General features: G+C 46.0%; 2 protein-coding genes across 8 annotated transcripts in view; one reads left to right on the top strand and one right to left on the bottom strand.

Moving 5' to 3' along the window:
- Nucleotides 1-60: 60 nt before the first annotated feature.
- On the bottom strand, nt 61-4,408 carry LOC110497312 (integrator complex subunit 12). Of its 2 annotated transcripts, none has more exons than XM_036954033.1 (7): nt 4,177-4,408; nt 3,579-3,749; nt 2,900-3,058; nt 2,214-2,410; nt 1,845-2,004; nt 1,318-1,464; nt 61-986 (listed from the first exon to the last, which is right to left on the bottom strand). In XM_036954033.1, exons 2-7 carry the CDS (start codon nt 3,735-3,737, stop codon nt 366-368), a joined length of 1,443 nt encoding a protein of 480 aa, XP_036809928.1. In that variant the 5' UTR covers nt 3,738-3,749; nt 4,177-4,408; the 3' UTR covers nt 61-365. The 2 variants fall into 2 exon arrangements, with proteins under 2 accessions (XP_036809928.1, XP_021429032.2); XM_021573357.2 differs by having other exon boundaries at nt 1,312-1,464.
- Nucleotides 4,409-4,481: 73 nt separating this feature from the next.
- The window catches only part of LOC110497310 (glutathione S-transferase, C-terminal domain containing), a 62,272-nt gene continuing 53,212 nt past the window's right edge, over nt 4,482-13,541 (top strand). The window contains exons 1-6 of one of the 6 annotated variants that reach the window (XM_036954028.1): nt 4,482-4,588; nt 4,894-5,137; nt 5,302-5,529; nt 5,867-6,334; nt 8,244-8,510; nt 11,693-11,786. In XM_036954028.1, the coding sequence (XP_036809923.1) occupies nt 4,940-5,137; nt 5,302-5,529; nt 5,867-6,334; nt 8,244-8,510; nt 11,693-11,786 (1,255 nt within the window). In that variant the 5' untranslated portion in view covers nt 4,482-4,588; nt 4,894-4,939. Of the gene's footprint in view, nt 4,723-4,893; nt 5,138-5,301; nt 5,530-5,866; nt 6,335-8,243; nt 8,511-11,692; nt 11,787-13,541 lie in introns of all 6 variants that reach the window. The other 5 variants (XM_036954027.1, XM_036954031.1, XM_036954029.1 and 2 more) reach the window with 5 other exon arrangements.

Below are 13,541 nucleotides of genomic sequence, written 5' to 3' on the forward strand. Positions count from 1 at the left end.
TCTCATGTCCTTTTCAGACTTCAGATTTATCCTCACAAAAAAAAAGACAATTCTACTATGTCATAAAAAATAATACATTTTATTACATTTTGCCCCCCCCAAAAACAAACGTGTTATTTCAATTTTCTGTGATGTGGCTGAGTTTGGACAGAACGAAGAGGCACATTATAGCCACTAACAGTCTCTCCAGCAGCATTTCATACATCAATGAAATTCAAGTATTCAATTGGATACGGTTACATCCACGTTACAGTTAATTCAATGCTCTGGCACGCACTCCCATTCATAACTTCCACCTCGAACATCTTACTTACACACTTCTCTCTCTCGTTCTCTTCCTTCCCTCACTACTCCTCTCATTCCATTCATTTCTTCAGCTTCTTCTGAGCCGCTTTCTTCTTCACCATCTGCAGGCGTTTCATGGCGTTGAGCTGAGACTCCTGGGACGTGGGCGCCTTGCCACCCCCTGGCGCTTCAGCCGCAGCCTTCGACCCGTTACCGTTCCCATTCCCTGCTCCATTGCCCCCAGACCCTCCGCTGTTCCCACCCAGGCTAGGCTGAGGCCCACTGGGGGAGGACCCAGGACTTGTCCCCTTCCCCTGGTTCTCCCCACTGGAGGACCGGTTTAGGGTCTGCTTCCCCAGGGTCAGAGGTGGAGGAGGCTTCAGAGGCACAGAGCTGGAGCCGTTTCCACCATCGCCATTATTTCCATTTCCTCCTCCGATCGCCATCTTGGAGCCACTGCCACCCAGTCCTCCGCCCGTCTTAGAGCTGGCCAGCCCGGAGAGTCCGGCAGGTTTTTGGCCAGGGGGGGTAGAGGTGGAGGAGGTCTTGCTACTTCCACTTGGCCCTGAGGAGCCAGGTTTGGTGCTGGCGCCAGGGCCAGCGGTGGTCTTGGCCCCGAAGGCGGCCCACCCTGTGAGGCCGCTTCCCGACTGCAAGGAGCCGCTGCTACTGGAGGGGTTGGCAGATACTGCTGCAGACACCTAGGAGGGAAAGAAACAAGCGTTAGAGATGCAATAATCCTAAGCATATCAAAATAACTCTGATCCTTTCCTCCTAGTATAATGTCCAGGTATTACACACATGGTCAGTTTGCATGACAACATATAAACATTTAGTCTTTACATTCAACCTAAATGTCCGCCATCTTCGAAAAGGCTATTGCACTGTATGCCATGTAATGTCGTATAATGTCTGGGTATTACATGATCAGGTTGCATTAGACAAGGTATATCTCATTGAAAAATGTCATTTAACCTAAATATGCCTTGTAGTTCAAATATGCAGCTCTGGTGTTGTAATGCTTACCTTCACCTCAGTTCGCTTGAAGGCCTGAAAGGTGCTGGATGTGTCGGGTTTGACCTTGAGTTCCGGTTTCTTCACCAGAGGGTCCTTCACCACGGGGGCTGCTGACACAACGGCTGGTGTCGGCTTCTGTGAAGGCTTCTGGGTCTTCTGGGCCTGGCAGGAAAAACAACAACAGCATAAGAACCCATTCAACTGGAGTCTTTTTGGGAGTGTACAACATTACAGAATGTTCAGATAGAAATGTATTGTGTAGAAAATAGATGATTGTCTGTCAGTTAGAGTAAGGAATCGTTTCAGCTCTGTTCATTAAATTTCTATCTGCAACGTTCAGAAGGTCTCAACTCACTGAATACACCCCTTATTATAAGTATTGCTCACATGGTTTGCGTCCAAAATGGCACTCTATTCCCTATATAGTGCACTACTTCTGGCAAGCGCACATAGGGATTTGGTTAAAAGTAGTGCACTATGTAAGAAACAGGATGCCATTTCAGACTCAGCCAGGATGACTTTGTCGTCTATCCATCTCTTACCATGCGTTTCATCTGCCGGGTGCAGCGGGCGCAGTACCACACCAGGCGCGGGTCGTTGACGTCCTTGTCCGTCACCTGGGGCTTGTGGCAGTCCTGGTGGTAGAGGTTGTGGCACTCCTGGCACTCCACTAGCTGGTTGCCCGACGTCACCGTCATCTGCCTGAGGTCATCAACATGAAACTTATTGATTGATTTTATTTCTCAATGAAAACACATTACACACAGTACATACAGTCATTGATCACTGAGAGTTAGACGTAGTGTTCACAGGCACCAAACGGGGAAACAGGACAAACAGGAAAAGACTACATGGACTTTTTTGTTTTCAGTTGCGACCCAGGTGGCATTCAAAAACATCCAGGTACCTACCTGCAAACCACACAGGCCAGCCCCATCTCCATGGCGAAGTCGTCAGCGTTGGTCTCCGCGTCGAAGTTGGAGAAGTCAGGCAGAGGTATGTCTTTGAAGGGCTGGACTGTGACGGGGGACGAGCGGTTCTCCTGCTGCTTGGGCTCCAGGCGAGGCTTCTTAGACGGCTCAGGTCCTTCACCTAGCTCTACCCTCACCTGGAAGACAAAGGGAAAGTGCAATAAAGGTGTTAGGAAGGTTATATAACAGTGTTATGAAGGTTTATAAAGTTGATATGTAGGTGGTATGTTCTATTTCAACCTCAACAAACACGGATTTCATACTAAAATGTTGACGTATGACCTTTACGTGACGGTTTACGTTCTGTGTCATCTCAACAAACTGAAGATATGTCACACTGAACAAATTACTCCAATTTTGTATCCAATGTATAACATTATGTATGTACAGTGGATAATTGTGCATGCATGTTTGGTTCTAGATTGTCTCAACAAAAGGAATGGAATTACTGGAATATGGATGAATGTCTTAAAATTCAATGTAATAACATTATGTATGACGAACTTACACGTGGTTTTTGTGGTTTCCATGATTTGCAGTACTGGTTTGGTTCTGGAACTAACTAGCCTAGATCATGAATAAATCCCTATCCCCTACTCAGGCACAGCATCCATTCCATTTCGTACCTTGTCTGAAGGCCTCTTCTCCACCTCCTTTTTGCTCTTCTCTGAGCTGCTGGACTTGCTGCTGCTGCTGCTAGATGAAGAGGAGGAGCTACAGGAGGACTTAGAGTCCTGTTTATTTATGCTCATCTTGGACACGGACACCTTCGTCACCTCCACCTCCTGTTGATAGATACAAGGTCTACACTTGTTGTATTCGGCGCATGTGACAAATAAAGTTTGTTTTTTAAACACGAGGCTTCAGAGCTACTTCTCCAGGATACAAATGTTGGGAGTGACTGAAAGAACTAGAGACAAGCGGCAGCGAAGGGACGTCTGAAATGATAACGATTGACACAGGCAAAGCAAGACACAGGGGCCTAGGCAAGGTTTCATATTTTACACCTCGATCATGTATGTCTATGGATTCCCTTTGGACTACTGTCAAAACCCCATATGATGACATCATAAGAATATAATCGCGCCATCCTGTAAAATGATGACAACATCATGTTCTGAAGAGAGGTGAATGAATGCCATATAGTATAATAATAATATATGCCATTTAGCAGACCCTTTTATCCTAAGCCACATAGTCATGTGTGCATACATTTTTGTACGTCTGGGTGGTCCTGGGAATCGATCCTACAATCCTGTCTTTGCATGCACCATGTTCTACCAACTAAGCTACAATAGTCCATACCTTCAGTGATGAGCGGTAAGAGGAATCACTCCCTCTGCCTGATAGAGACTCATCCAGAAGAGCTCGGAGTTTATCCACAGAGTCTTTGTTCTTTGAGTGCAAGTATCCCAGTCCCTTTAGGAAGACAGGGTCCAACTCCAGACTCACTGATGCAGCCATGATCACACTGAACTGTAGATAGAAAGGATGTAGAATATGGCATATGCTTTGACTATAGGCCCGACCTGTTTTTGGCCTCATCCAGTTGATACATATAGTACTGGCTAATTGGTGATCTCACAGCTAGTGAGTAACTTTAGTGATATTGCTGGACGGCAAAGCTAGACAGAAAACATAACCAACTAGTTACTATTGACACAAAGGTCAACTGCTTCTACACTAACTTGCATGTACATAATGCTAGGTAAGAAATTCTGACTTGTACGTGACTGTCAGCTTCTGAAGGTGTCTAGCAAGGTGTCCAGTTGGCTATCTAGCTATACCAAGTAGCTAAGTTAACGTTAGCCTTGGTTGGGAAACCTGCTAGTTAGCTCAAGTAGCTACCTAGCTAGTAAGCTAGCAAAGGTTAGTTGAGATTCGTCATGTTTGATTACCTTACCTTACTCTCAAATATCTTTAACGTGTATTTCTCACACCAATGTGGTTATTATGACACGTAAGTATTCACAGTAACTTAACAAGTCGCATTTGAGCTACTGTAGCTGAAACGCCTTTATTTCCCAGCGGCATTCTTGTCCATCCACTAAATACATCCGAAGAAACAAGCAAGCTAATTTGTTGTACGGACCTCGACATTACCCGTAGCATATTTTGATTATCTAGACTGTATTCAAAATACGTCACTATAACTATATAGTGTATACATCATTTTGTAATACAATGTTTACATTTAATTTAAGTATGTATGTATCATTGATCAGGTCGGTCTGTATTGACTGTTACACGTGGAACTGACTTGAGGAAGTGACGTGCTTACTATAACAACGTGCACAGTGAGCTTCACATGAACTGTAAGTAGCTAATTTCAATGTATCATAGTTTGCTTGATTGTCAGAACCTAAGCAGAAACGAGGCGTGGGCTAACTATGTAGAGCACTAGCTAAATGTATACCTAGCTAGACAGCTACTACCTAGCTAACAGTAGGTAAGTTAACGTTGGATATGCAAGCATCTGCTAGTCTTAGCTAGCAACTTTAGTCTAGCAGACTAAACTCTACTTCACGATATAGACATACATCTTGAGATGTATGGAGTTAACTTTAGTCAGCTAACTTTGGTCAGTTTGTTGCCACAGTACCATTTGTCGTGTTTACAGGTTTGATTGACACCAATATTCAACCTATTCAGTACCTCCTGTCACAATGACGCAGACAGACCCACATCAGGAGCAGCCAGAGTGTCTCTACCTGGAATTATCCTCCCAAAACGAGCAGCCCTCTGTTCCCCTACACACCTCCATCTCACTCTTTCTCCTGTCTTACTGCGAGTGCACATCATTCAAAGTCTTCCTCGTCTCTGCCAAGCCTGACACACAAAGCTCACAATCCTGGAAGTCACAGGTTTGTCATTGTCGATTTGCTTTGTGTTGTAGACAGTAATGACAGGCAACGAAGTTGGGAAAACTTTACTGAGCAGGTTTCAGTCAACTATTTAACACAATATAGTGAAGATGAATGAATACATGTCAACATCGATATGTGTAACAACAATATTGCTTCGACAGGTACCAACGTCTTTAGCTGTCTCGATGGTCCATGTCAAGGACTTGCCTGTGTTGGTGAGGGGCTGCCGTCTCCCCGCCGTACTGGATGAGACTGGGAGGTACTGCAGGGCCGGGCTGGCTGTGGTGCTCAGGCATATTATAGACAGGACCTGTGAGGCAGACCCCAGAAGGAAGGATGCAGCATCACTGCTAGGGTTCAAGAAGACCTGTCTGAAGGCCTGCGCTGAGGTAAGGGGCAACACTCAATTATTATGGTATGCATGCAGTGCCATTGGCAAAACTACGAATGATTCTGTTTGTGTATAGATGACATTAGTGTTTTTGTTTTTTTGTTTCTAGGCATAATTAAATTGTCACACATCAGTAGGAGCTTTCCCATTGGAAAACCAATTGAATCTTATATTCTTCCAGAGGGATTTTTTATGAGCTAGTGAATAATATGGGATAGACTTGTTTACTAGTTGTCTTGGACACACAGTACTGCTGTATAAAAATACAACTCTACATTACACCAATGCCACAAATATTAGTCAAAATGAATGCATGTTCCTCCTCTCCCTTATAGGTGAGCCAGTGGACCAGGCTGTGTGAGCTCAGTATCCCCTCAGCTGTGGAGGCCCACCTCCGGCAGCCCACTAACCCATCCCTGCACCTCCCCTCTGCCCTCCTCAACCTTGAAAAGACACTAGGCGAGCCCGTCAAGGTGCACAACGACGACAAGATCCGCCGGCAGAAGCTCCAGCAGCAGCAGAAGAACCACCAGAAGAAAATCTCTCAGGACCTCCAAGAGGACCAAGGGACAGACGTCACCCAGCCCCAGGATTCGCAGTCCGCCAACGGGCTAGAACTCCAAGCAGCCCTGGCCAAGCTCTATGTGGATAGTGGTGCAGTTCCGTCCACGACCATTAGGGAGAGCTCTGACATCAGGAAAGTGAAGACCACAGAGCTGCCACAGCTGGAGCATGTGTTTGCCGAGGGGCTGTACTTCACTCTGACTGATGTGGTGTTGCTGCCTTGTATCCATCAATACCTGGTAAGGAAGGCCCTTGGAGGTTATCTGTTAGTTATATGTTTGAAGGGAAGTTAGTCTAGAACTCTTAGCCTGAGTCCTAGATATGTTTGTGCTGTCTTTCCAACTCCATTGCTGTCACTGGCAAAACGGCACAAACAGATCTGGGACTCAGGCTACAGAGTTCTTGCTTTATGCACTTGATTTATATTCCACGGACCAAGCCTCCCTTCTGCTGGTCACTAAATATGTAAACTACCAGCACTTCTCTTGCAATCGTGTTTCTTCAATCTTTATGCAACTTGCATTTCCCAGGCCTGTTTAGTCTCCATGCTAGTTTTAGACAAGTGGTAGCTCTGAGTGTGTGGCACATTTTATTTTAACAGTAGCATATTACCCTATTGTCCCCTGTCATCACCTGCTACCTCATTTGAGTACTTACACCTGTTGCCATGTCGACCGTATTATGAAGGCCTCTGAAATGATGCATGATGCCCTTCTACATTGAATGTCTCATCAGGTGGTACCTGTACACCCACAGAGGCTTTATACAGTGGAAACCAGGCAGAACAGTGCCTTCCTAAGTAAGTGTGTGTTTGTGTGTGTGTCAGTCAGTCAGTCAGCACAGATTATATTCTCAAAGGTGGTCCACCTGGCTGTGGATGATGACAAATAGGTCTATTTTAAATGTAGTTGGTTGATATGCATTTCAATGAACCGGCTTTGGGATCATGCTTGGTTCGACGTGCTGATTTTAAAATGATGTCATTGTCAGAGCCTAATTTCGGATGTGAGAAATTAGGTTGCGAGATTGGTGTTGAAAGGATGAGATTTGCTGCCAATCACTTACTGTAGTTCATCATCAAGTTAGTTTGTAAAATAAAGTTATTTTAATTTGCCCCTAGCTGAGTTTTCCTGGGAACTTTTTAGTTATAGATTTCCCATATTTTGTTTAGTGTTTTGGTGGTTTGGGTTTTTATGAGATGCCACCACGGGGTGTTAGTTATCGATCTATTATGCCTTGGAGCCAAGCGGTCAACAGGGTCTCCTCTGCACACCTCTCTCCTCTTCCATCTCTCCTCCTGTTCTCATAGCTGTATAGCCTGGGATTGGAATGAAGTGAAGTTCTCACAATGAGGCTCTTAGGGGTCAGCTGTGCTCCAGTGGTTTCCAGTTTCACACTCAGCCTAGCATGTCTCCTCTCTTCTCCCACACAGCCACCGCCGTCTATCCACAGATCCACAGGACAGAGAGCCAGATAAAAGACCCTTGGCTTTATCTACTGTCACCTCTTTCTATGCTCTGTCTGTTTCCCTCTCACTCTCTCTCTCTTGGAAACACACACACACACACGTTATGTTCTTCTATCCTCGTGGGAACCTTCAATTAATTTCCATTCAAAATCCTATTTTCCCCAACCCCTAAACCTTACCATAGCACTAACCCTAACTCTAACCACTAGCCCCTTACCCCTAACCGTAATTGTAACCCTAAACCTAACCCCTAAACCTTACCATAGCACTAACCCTAACTCTAACCACTAGCCCCTTACCCCTAACTGTAATTGTAACCCTAAACCTAACCCCTAAACTTAAAATAGCCTTTGTCCTCATGGGAATGTTGGAAATGTCCCCAAGAGGGAGACATTTTCTTGTTTTACTATCCTTGTGGGGATTTTAGGTCCCCACAAGGATAGAATAACTAACATACATCATGTCTGTACACACACACCCCTCTACAGCTGTCCATCTCTCTCTCCCAACCCTTGCCTTTCTTAGTGCCTGTCTCTCTCCTCCATCTCCAGAGGGGTGATGAGTGGAGGGGATCAGCCTGGTGGAACCTGGGCTCTTGGTTCAGTGCAGATGACACTTCTGATGAATCACTTAGCTGACTCAGGCCATTGTCTTCACTTTCCCCTCCTCCTCCCCCACAGAGCTCCCTCCAGAGCCACAACGCCAGCGCGCTATCCCAGCTGCCTCTCTTGCTGCGCTGGTACCTCCAGGTCCAGGAAGTCCCCGGGGTCCCCAGGGCGGCCCAGGCCTGTGGGATGGCCCTCTCCACCCGCAAGGCCTTCACTACCGGCCCCCCAACCATAGCCGAAACACAACAGTCCAGCCAAGCAAATCAGGAAAGCCTGGAGATGACGATGAAGGAGGTGCACTTCGTTGGAGGCCCCAGGCCCACGATGACTAAACTCAAAGTAATTGAATATTTTTTAAAATCTTTCTCCCACTCCCTCTTGGTCTCTTTCCCCCCCCCCCCTCTCTCTCTGTCAACTCTCCCCTCATGCCTTCCCACCATCTCTTTTTGGGAGGATTAGATGAGGCACATTGAAGGTTTCAGGAAAGCTGTCAGTGGTAAAAACTCACATGCTCTCTAGCAGCAGCGCCTTTCTCTCTCTTGAATGCCTCTAGGCACATCGCGCGCGCAAACCCACAGAACTGCCCCAATTTGGTACTCCCTCATCCCACTGCCTGTCCCTGAGCTGCAACGATAAAGGATTTATGCACTCCAATTGGTTGTAAAATTGTCCCGCTTCCTATAATTGAAGGCTTTCTCGCAGATTATTGCGGCCTTGCTGTTGCGTTCTGTTACTTTAAAGGCTGGTTTGCAGTTGGTCTATCGATGTTTGTGGACTGTTGTCACTGTGACATAATGAACATTATATTTTCGTCCAACATCAAACTTGACGTTGTCGTTATGAAAAATTATAAACACAAAACGACAGCCAGGCAACTCAAAGGTACTTTCTAAACAATGATTTGGTTCGTTGCGAGCTTGTTGGCTAAATAGCTAGCTGGCTAGCCAGTTACAAAAATGAACAGAGTGACGTTATAGCTGACGACGTCGAAACTTACGATAGCTACTTTTTATTCATTGAGGAAATTGAACCCAACACAACATCATCATTACCTGCAAGGTAAAATTGCTTACGGTTGTGAGTGTGACGAAATAAAAGTAGGTCATTCTGTCTGTCAATTTTAGAACTCCTGCCACGTCTTGTCACAGATGGATTTGTTGCCAGGACAACGGACGTTGCGACAGTGGCAGAGACATGACCTGTTTTCATGTCTGTGCAACAAGGGAACCGACAGTCACAGAGACATGACCTGTTTTCATGTCTGTGCAACAAGGGAACCGACAGTCACAGAGACATGACCTGTTTTTATGTCTGTGCAACAAGGGAACCGACAGTCACAGAGACATGACCTGTTTTCATGTCTGTGCAACAAGGGAACCGACAGTCACAGCGATGGTCTACAGACATTCCACATTAAATCTCGTTTTGACCAGCTACACTTGTCGCATTCTAATTGTTTACAGACATGTCATTAGACCAAGTGTAAACCGCATTTTAATAGTGATTTGCTGTGTAATTGTTTGACAGGTAATCAAATTGAAGTCGTAATTTCCGTCCCATAGGCCACTTTTATATTTGCCACCACTTTACACTATAGTGCACATCTTTCACCTCAAACTTTGATTTGAATAAAAACACTGAATCCAATACAAAAATAATACAATTTTACAGCCAGACTGTCCTGCTTGTAGTAATTGCAAAAAAACACCACCACTGCTCAGTACACACCCGCTAGCATCATTACTTCACACTCTCAATATAGCCTACAGCCTCTCAGGGTGTAATTACTAGCACGGTTAGCACTAGGCTCCAAATGGCTGCCTGGAACACGTTATGGTGGAGCGGTTTCAGTGGGACACAAACCGACACAGCTGTCAAGTCAGGAAACTGCTTTCTCAGCTGGCTCAAACCTTCCTAACACTGAACACCCTCACTGTTCTCTGGCACGGCTGGTCCCAAGTATAAATCAGAGATTTCTTGCTGGCCAACTACGGCAGGAAGTGCATCAGCCAATCGTAAATGTTGATAACAAGTTGCCCTCTTAGAATGTGATATTCAACCCTGGTCGATTACGGAGTAGGCACAGGTGCACACAGTTGGAACATGCACTGACATAGGAACATACACACACACATATACTGCCCACACACAAATACTGCCGTCCCTCTCCTGCCCAGACGGATTTCGGTGCTGGTTGGCTTTGTGCGTGTGTGCATGTGTTTGTGTGGCCGACACAGGCAGGACTGGAGTGCAGCTGTTGTACGGTCTGAGGCCTTGGTGGAGCCAAGGGGCCTGTGTGTGTGGAGGCCAGTCCAGGGCACACAGAGAGAGAGAAGGACAGAAAGAGAGAGGGCTAGGCTCCAACAGGGTGATGTACTATCCCTGACTGCTGCTTACCAAAGCCAGCACTACATTTCATCTGTCCACCACACAAACAATCTGAATCACCTCCTACTGTCAAGCTGAGAATATAATTGTATACAGAGCTGCTTCACCTTGTCTTCCCAGTTCACTCACACACACTAGTGAGGGAGAAGATTGACACGCCCAGTGATGTCTGTCAGTCCTAGAGCCTCTTTCCCCCAGCTCTCTGTGTGTGTACCAGGCTTCCAAAGGCTTCTTGCCAGGTGCACTGAGAAATAAGAGTGACAGTTTCCAAATGTATCTCTGCAGTATGTACCTGCTGTCTCCTACGCTGTAGTGCACCAGCTTGGAACTGGTTCAAGAGGCCATTTTATTTTTGTTACCCAACAATGACACAAAACAGGCAGCCTCTTCAAGGTCATTTTTATAGTTTGTGATTTTCCCTCTGAATGACTGCCTCAGGCATACAGCAAATGCCCTTATTTTCATACTTATTTATTTCCATGAAGTCCATTATTTTAATGGAAAAATATATGAGGAAAAAATCACAATAAAAAAACTGCCAAGGAAGGTTAGCTCAAAGCTTTTGATTTCGATGAAGGATGTCCTTGGTGATTTAATATGGCGTTTAGAAAACTGCCATTTTTTATGCCTGAAGAAAGAGGGCATTGTTTTGTACCAATGAAAGATAAAAGGCAGTTCTGTATAACACTACTTCTAATATCTTGCTAACTTTTGACGAGGAATGTTCTTTGTGAACTAAGCTTTCATAACGCTTTCATCCAGTATCCAAAGGCCAGTGTTCAAAGCTGCAGTGTTTGTCCCCATCCGTAGCTCTTTACCTGTAATATATATCTCTTTAGTTCTGAAGAACACCTCCATCCCCCTATGAGCCGAGTAACAAGGCCAACTTAAGAGACAGCGTGTTTCTCTACAGGGAGAGAACGAGAGAGAGAAAGGATTGGAAAGAAAAAGCGGCCTTTGTCCTCAGGTGGTTCTTCAGATTGGAACAGGGTTAACGGCGGTCAGGGTGGAGGAGTGCTCCCTACTCTCTGTAAACCACTTCATTACTGCTGGTTGAGACCGGAAAGACCCTGTAGGCTCTGAGAGAGAGGTTTCTATGGTAACCTTGATGGTGTGTGTGGGTGTTCCCGCAGGAGAGCGGTATTGAGGCAGTCTTCTCACCTCATCCTTGCCCCTCCTGGACCCTCCCCTGGGACAGCTTACCGGAGGCCGTCAACCCAACTGAAGGTACTACTTTCATCCCTCTCTCCTCTCCATCCCTCTCCCCTCTTCCCTCTCTCCTTTCCCGTCTCCCTTCGTTCATCCCTCTCTCCTCTCCATCCCTCTCCCCTCTTCCCTCTCTCCTTTCCTGTCTCCCTTCATTCATCCATCTCTCCTCTCCATCCCTCTCCCCTCTTCCCTCTCTCATTTCCTGTCTCCCTTCGTTCATCCATCTCTCCATCCTTTTCTCCTTCCCTTTCCACATCCAATCACCCTTACTGAGCCAGAAAGCCATATCAAACACCATTGATATGTGCGGGAGCATCCCGGTACACGCTGCATAAATGTTTGCATAAAACATCACTACTACTTTGGCTTGGTGAGTTCCATCAACGAGTCGCCCCCTTTCAAACAAAAACACACACAATCAGTGGAAGTGTCTGTGACCGGCTGAGCCTTTCGAGACGTACTGCGTTCTCCAAGGAGCCCACCCTAATGAATTCTGAAGCGGTGCCTTGCTGTGATGTATTCTCTCAGTGTGGTTGGGGCTAAGTGAGACAGGCCTGTCACCGGGACAGGGACACACTCCTCGGACCGTAGAGCCGTCGTCGGGAACACAGTGGCGGCTCTGTTGCCGTGGCAGCCGTGTCTGACGGACGGGCGGTGGAAGCAGGGTTGATTGCAGTCCCAGGTGTCGCGAGTCAAGCGGAGAAATTAGTCTCTCCTTGGAGGTGGAGGGGGCGAGCGAGCGAGCACTTTCCTTATTAGTGTGTTTACTATACCCTGAGAAGGCTAATAAATGAGGTGTGTGTGTGTGCCTGAATGAGGATGATAGATGCTGGTGTTATTCTAGTGCAGCGTGAAGGTGTTCTATTACACGTGTGTGTGTGTGTGTGTGTGTGTGTGTGTGTGTACATGTGTGTCATGCTTACGGCTCATCTTAACGTGCGTTAAAGCAGCTGGAGTACATCAAGGTCTTTATAGAGGAATGTGTATGTACAGATAGCAAGAACACACACACACACACACACACACACAGCAGTGGGTAATAGAGTGAGGAAATGCATCCCACCTTACACTGAACTAATTTCAATACACTACAGTGGCATCATGTCCTTTATTTGTGTAAAGGAGAGAAGACGAAGGAGCATCTTCAAACTATTGAGATTTCCCAAACTGTTGTCTGTGATAAAAATGGCAGGATTGTTCTCTCAGGTTGTTCCTGTGCTTTCTGTCTAACTGAATCTTGGATTTCAAACAAGGATGTTGTGTGGGTGTGAAGGTACATGTTGTTGTGGTCAGTGTTGTCTGTTATAAGAATTTTCCTTCCTTTTTTGTTGTGTCTGTGTGGTTCCGGCCAGTGGGCGGATACGGAAGGTATTCCAACAACCGTCCTCCGGTTTCTTTCCAATGAATTCAGCAGACAGTATCGAGAACAGAACATGTTCTCATTCAGAAGTAGTTTAACACAGACACTTGAACTTGAAATCAACCGGCTCGGGATGATTGAGCTATTTTAGTTACCTCCAACCTCTCACATAACTGTCCAGACATTGGCAATATTCCACTTGTCATTCCCTTTCCAGTCATGCATTCCTTATCACCCCGACATGCTATCTCTTTATATACACTCCAGTCCAGACATTTGCTAAATTGACACTCAAGCATACCCACATTCTCTCTCTCGGTGTCTCTCTCTCTCTCTCTCTCTCTCTCTCGGTGTGTGTGTGTCTCTCTCTCTATCTCTCGGTGCGTGTGTGTTTCTCTCTCTCGGTGTGTGTC

The sequence above is a fragment of the Oncorhynchus mykiss genome, chromosome 19 (genome assembly GCF_013265735.2).
Source record: "Oncorhynchus mykiss isolate Arlee chromosome 19, USDA_OmykA_1.1, whole genome shotgun sequence".
NCBI classification, from domain to species: domain Eukaryota; kingdom Metazoa; phylum Chordata; class Actinopteri; order Salmoniformes; family Salmonidae; genus Oncorhynchus; species Oncorhynchus mykiss.